At 42.1% G+C, this 5,474-nt stretch overlaps 1 protein-coding gene across 1 annotated transcript in view; it reads right to left on the reverse strand.

Moving 5' to 3' along the window:
* Nucleotides 1-5,474, reverse strand: part of LOC102863520 (collagen alpha-1(III) chain-like) — a 72,292-nt gene that overhangs the window by 63,757 nt on the left and 3,061 nt on the right. Inside the window, exons 4-6 of the mRNA XM_006891632.1 lie at nt 5,314-5,467; nt 5,026-5,131; nt 4,691-4,782 (exon numbers count right to left, since the gene is read on the reverse strand). Of these exons, the coding sequence (XP_006891694.1) occupies nt 4,691-4,782; nt 5,026-5,131; nt 5,314-5,467 (352 nt within the window). The remainder of the gene's footprint in view (nt 1-4,690; nt 4,783-5,025; nt 5,132-5,313; nt 5,468-5,474) is intronic.

Genomic DNA, 5,474 nt, shown 5'->3' on the forward strand with positions numbered 1-5,474 from the left:
AGTATTCCATTGTGTGAATATACCGCAGTTTCTCTATCCATTCGTTTGTTGATGGGCACTTAGGTTGTTTCCAACTCCTTGCTATTGTGAACAAAGCTGCAATTAACATGGGTGTGAAAAAGGAGGCATTTTTAAAGTTGCTGGAGGGTTCAGTTATGGGATAGACAATTACAATTTACCTACAAAACCAAAAGTTTATTTATAACCATTGATTTAGAAGGGAGAAACTAGAAATTATGTTGAATTCTGTCCTGTATCCTGGTACATACTCCTTGTACGTACTCTGCTGATGCTGAAATTCCATCATTACTCTGATAATCTTATTGTGAGTTGAGTCTCCAAAAAATATATGTTGAAATCCTTCCCTTACTATCTGTACATGAAGTTCTTGGGTGGCAATAGAGGCAATGCCATTGGTTGATACATGAGCAGTTGAAGGTTCCAGCCTGCTCAGAAGTGCCCTGGAAGAAAGACCTGGTTATCTATTTCAGAAAAATTAGTCATTAAGAAACTGTTGAAGGTGACTCTACCCTGCAATTACCATGAGCTGGAATTGACTTTATAACACCTGGAAAAGCAATGATGTGACCTGGACAAGAGGAAGTTTTAGTCAGAGCTAGAGTTTTACTGTTTCCAGTCTCAGTCAATGCTGTCTTGAATCCAGGCATGTCTGACTCCGATCCCTGACTTACTTATTTCATCTTTCAAGCAGTGACTGAGAAGCTCCTTCCTAGGTTGATAATGACTCGAGCTGCAATTTCATGGGGGAAAAAATACTTTCGGCATCGTGGGTTGTTGCACGTGTTTGTTTCCACATCTTTGAGTCATGAATATGATTTGATTAGTTAAACATGGTTTGACTTGGAGATTCCTCAGTATGCTACACGTGGCTGTGGTTCAGGCGGAATTCTTTTAGGAACTGCAAGTATAAATGGCTTCTAGTTTTCTTTTACCTCTGTAGGGAAATTTGCACCAAATAATGCCCACTAGGAAGCAGGAGTGGCATCCACTGCCTTTTAAACAACATGCCTCTGGAAACTCTATGAACTTTGAGAAAAGATGATAGTTATAAAAAGGCTTCAGGTCTTTTGTTCATATGGACACTATGAGTCGTGCTCAGCTCACTGACAATCATCATCAACAACAATAACAAATCTCTCTGAAGTAACCCTATTTGGCACAGTGGTTAACACACTCAGCTGCTGAGTGTCAGTGATTTGAACCCACCAGTCCTTTGATGGGAGAGGAGGCAATCTGCTGCCATTAAGATTTATGACCTTAGAAACCCTATGTGGTCTCTATGAGTTGCAAATGATTTGACAGCAGTTGAGTGTTTTTATTGTTTGATTTGGGTAACATTTCTTACTATTTGTTATTGAACTAGGTGCTTTTGAATGACATTGAAGGCAGGTCTCTGTAACAGTGGGTAATGAAAAGTTAATAGTAGCAGTTTGAACCCACAAGCTGACTCCTGGGGATTCCCAGGTGTGTCATAGGGGAATTATGCTCCTTTGAGAACAAGTCAACCCCTATCAATGAATGGTTTTCCAAAGTAGCTTAACAGGTTTTTTTTCAGAGATGCCTCAGAGTGGACTCAAACTTGCAACCTTTTAATCATGGACCTTTTCTTTGCTTCCTTTTCTTCTCTTCTTGCACAGATGTAGGACTTTTAAAAATTATTGTACCATCTCTGTTCCCCCACTTCTCCATCTCATTTAATCTGTCCTGTATATCCTGTTCTAAGTTAATTTTAATACACATAATATTTGATTATCTATTTCAGATTGAACTTCCCTTCACTTATTCCAGTACAGAAATTTTCTATCCATCATTTTCCTACACTCTCTCCCTCTTTCTCTCCTCCATTATAACCATCTTGTTTTTATAACAGTGGTCTTATGTAGGATTTGTCTTTTGTGACCGAGATATTTCACTCAGCATAATGTCTTCTAGGCTCACCCCATTGTGTTTCATGAGTTCATTGTTTTTCAGTGCTACATATACTTCATTGTGTGAATGTACCACAGTTTCTCTATCCAGTCATTTGTTGATGGGAAGTTGGCTGCCTCTATCTCTTTGCTACTGTGAATGATGCAGCAATAGACATAGGTGCACTAACAGAGGTGGGTGAAAGTATACAATAAATACTGTAAAAAAATAAATTGCAACCAATGGTAATTAATGTCTCTGATGGATGGAGAAAACATTGATGTTGTTATCAGTTACAGCTTGCTCGGCTCCCCAATCAACACTCTTAGCACCAGTGTCAGAAAATCAAAAGCTGAACTGCATTAGGTAAACCTGCTGTCAGGGACCTTTTGAGTACTGAGAAGCAATGATATCAGTCTAAAAGTGCCTGATCAGGCTATGGTCTTTGCAATTACTTGCTATGACTCAGACATCTAAGGAGGATAGAAGAAGAATTGAAGACTTTGAGTTGTGGTGCTGGAGAAGAGTCTTGGACGTACCATGGACCACTAAGAAAACAAATAAGCCTGTCTTGGAGAGGGAGAAACCAAGTTTCCCCTTGAAGGCTAGGATTTTGAAGCTCTGTTTCATATATTCTGGGCATGTGGGCCAGGAGGGACCGATCCTTGAAAAAGAACATCATGCTAAGAAGGGTGGAAGAACAGCACGGGAGAGGAAAATCCTGGATGAGATGGATTGATACAGTAACTAGGGCAATGGGGGTAGGTGTGCTGGCGTCAGTGAGACTGGCTCAGGACAGGGCAGGCTTCAGAACCGTTGTACATAGGGTCACTGTGAGACAGGGTGACTGACAACACCACATAACAACAGCGATTTCTGTAAAAACCAAATGTGATTAGAAAACTTTCACTTTGCACTAAAAAAAAAATTTATATTTGGACATTCTGACCACTAACATTTCTATTTATATGATAATAAAAATAAAAGGTCCCCCCCCAAGTATTGTAAAATAACTTTCTGAGCATCTAAAATAGGATTTGAGTTCCAACCGTCAAATCACTTACTGGCTGTATGTGGCTGTAGACAGATATTTGAGCATTTCTGAGCCCCTATTTTTATGTTTGCTCCCCTCTCCATTGGCTGTGTGGATGAGTGAGTTCACACAGGAAATGTTTAAAGAGTTTGGCAAATTCTAACTTCCCAACAACTATTAATTACAATTACCACCAATCAGGAACTCTGGTGGTTTAGTGGTAAAGAGTTGTGCTACCAACCCAAAGACATGTGGTTTGAATCCTCAGCTGCTCCAACCCCCTCCCATGCGATGGAAGCCAGCTGGAGAGTCAGTTGTGAGTCAGTTTTGACTTGACAGCACATAATAACAACAAAAACTACCACCAACACTGTTATTACTGCAGCTAATACCAGTGCTATGTCAGTTTTTGTAAAAAAGCCTCTGGATGTAACCTAAATGTATCAGCAACAATAATATTCCTTGAAAAGATCATTCTCAGTCCAGATGCCTGCAAACGACTACCAACTGAGAGCAATAATGTGTCTTAATTCCTCTCCAATGATGCCTGATGATGCTATCCTCTGATTGCCCATTGCCTCCTTGTGCTAATTGCCTTCATGGCTCACAGCTAGAGAACTCATCCTTCTCAGGTGTCCTATCTTAGGACAGATCGGGCACAAGCCTTTCATCTTGGCATAATTATTAGCAGTGTCCCTTTCATTTTCAAAAAGCATCTTAGTTGGGATTGTATATTTATTTATGTGCTACTCAGTTTCTCTTCAGGAGTTTCTGGATAGTACAAATGGTTGACATACTCACTTGCAAGGCAAAGGGTTGGAAGTTTGAGTCCATCCAAAGGTGTCTTAGAAGAGAGATTGTTGTTGTTACGTACTGTCGAGTCTTAACTGAACCACAGCTGACCCTCCAGAGAGTTTTCAGAGACAGTAACTTGCACAGGAGGAGATTTTCCATCCTTCTCCAGCATGTATTTGGGATTGATGCGCAGTTTCTTACCACTAGGCCACCTAAGCTTCCTCAAAAGAGAGGTATTTCCATTTAATTTTGAGAAATGACTCACTAGAAATCCTAAGGAGTACAACGCTATTCTGACAACATTTTGGTTGGCTGGTTTGTTTTTTAAACTGAGTTCACCTCTGCTTATATTGCTTGACCAAGCCAGGCCAACTATCATGCCCAGTGCTCTCAGCATCAAATTATTTCCTTTGCTTGGAAAGTTGTTCTCAGAAGACTGCCAAAAAAATGAACTTTCTCTCCTTCAAATTGCTACTGAGGACTCTCCTTCACTGGAATCTTCGCTAATATACTGCCTTCCACTCAATCCAGAAACCTCTCAGCAATCATGCAAATGACTCTGTATAACTTTAATTGGCTCTGTTTATAAGCTACTTGTTCTATCTTCTTACCCTCTAGGTATTTTTCCATGTTTCCCCAGTCTCCATTAATCTGTAAACTCCCAGAGGGCAGGGCCTTAACCTAGGCTGGTGTTGGGCATAAGACAGACTTGACAAGTTAGGGCTGAAATGGCAGAGCATACATCTTCTCACTGATGTGCTGGAGGTGGTGGTGGGAGTAATTTTGGTAATAATGCTGAGAGATCTGAAACGGCTAATACATTGGAAACTGTATCCGGTTTCTGCTGGTTTTGTACATAAGATAAATCAACAGTTAAAAGTTTTCACAATGTGAGTGGGAGGGTATCTTTTCACCTATAAAGGAATCTATTACAGAATTTCTTTTCTTCAGAGTCTCATTCTTGTCTTTGCAAAGCTGCAGGACTAATTTCGAAGAGAAACTGCACATTGTTTCAAAACGGAGACCTAAATATCGAAAACATACTCCATCAGCGCGTTATCAGTTTGCGCTTAGAGTGGAGGAAATACAGGTCTCATTTGGGAGGCCTCGATATAATGGATCCAATATGGCTCTAAATGAAATGAAGAGCTCCAAGATTGCGAGCTAGGTGGATTGTTATGTCAACCCAGCCTCTTCCTCCCAGGTAACAAAGGGAAGTCCATATAAAAGGCACTTTCTCTTTAGGGGTTAGAAGTAGGCATCCTTACCCGAGACCACCTGCCTCTGGATCTTGGAGCCAGCACGCAAAAGGGCCGCCAGCAGCGGATCCGGCCCCGCGCACAGCCCGCGGCGCAAACCAATGTAGGCGGTGCGCTAGGACACATCAAAGCCCCCGGCAGGGGCCAGGGAAGGGGGGCGCCCGCCGCCGCGGGAATGAAGCACCTCCCCCTTGCATTTCCTCTCACGCCCACTTCCAAACTAGGAGCCTTTTGGTTTCTGCTTTTGTTGTTTTTAAAATTAAAAGTTAAACCCAGGAAGCTTTGAGTCAGACTTGCGTGGCAGTTGGGGTAAGTTTCTTGCAGGCTCTTTTGTCTAGTGTCTGGCATGGGGACAGCCGGGGCGTGGGGCAGAGTTGGCAGAGTGTGCGGGTCAGGCTTGACCGCAGGGTCGCCTTGAGGAGGCGGCGGCGGAGGGCATCCGGCCGGTGGCCTGGGAA

Source organism: Elephantulus edwardii, unplaced genomic scaffold (assembly GCF_000299155.1).
Source record: "Elephantulus edwardii isolate Elephantulus edwardi_28Jun2011 unplaced genomic scaffold, EleEdw1.0 scaffold00101, whole genome shotgun sequence".
NCBI lineage: Eukaryota > Metazoa > Chordata > Mammalia > Macroscelidea > Macroscelididae > Elephantulus > Elephantulus edwardii.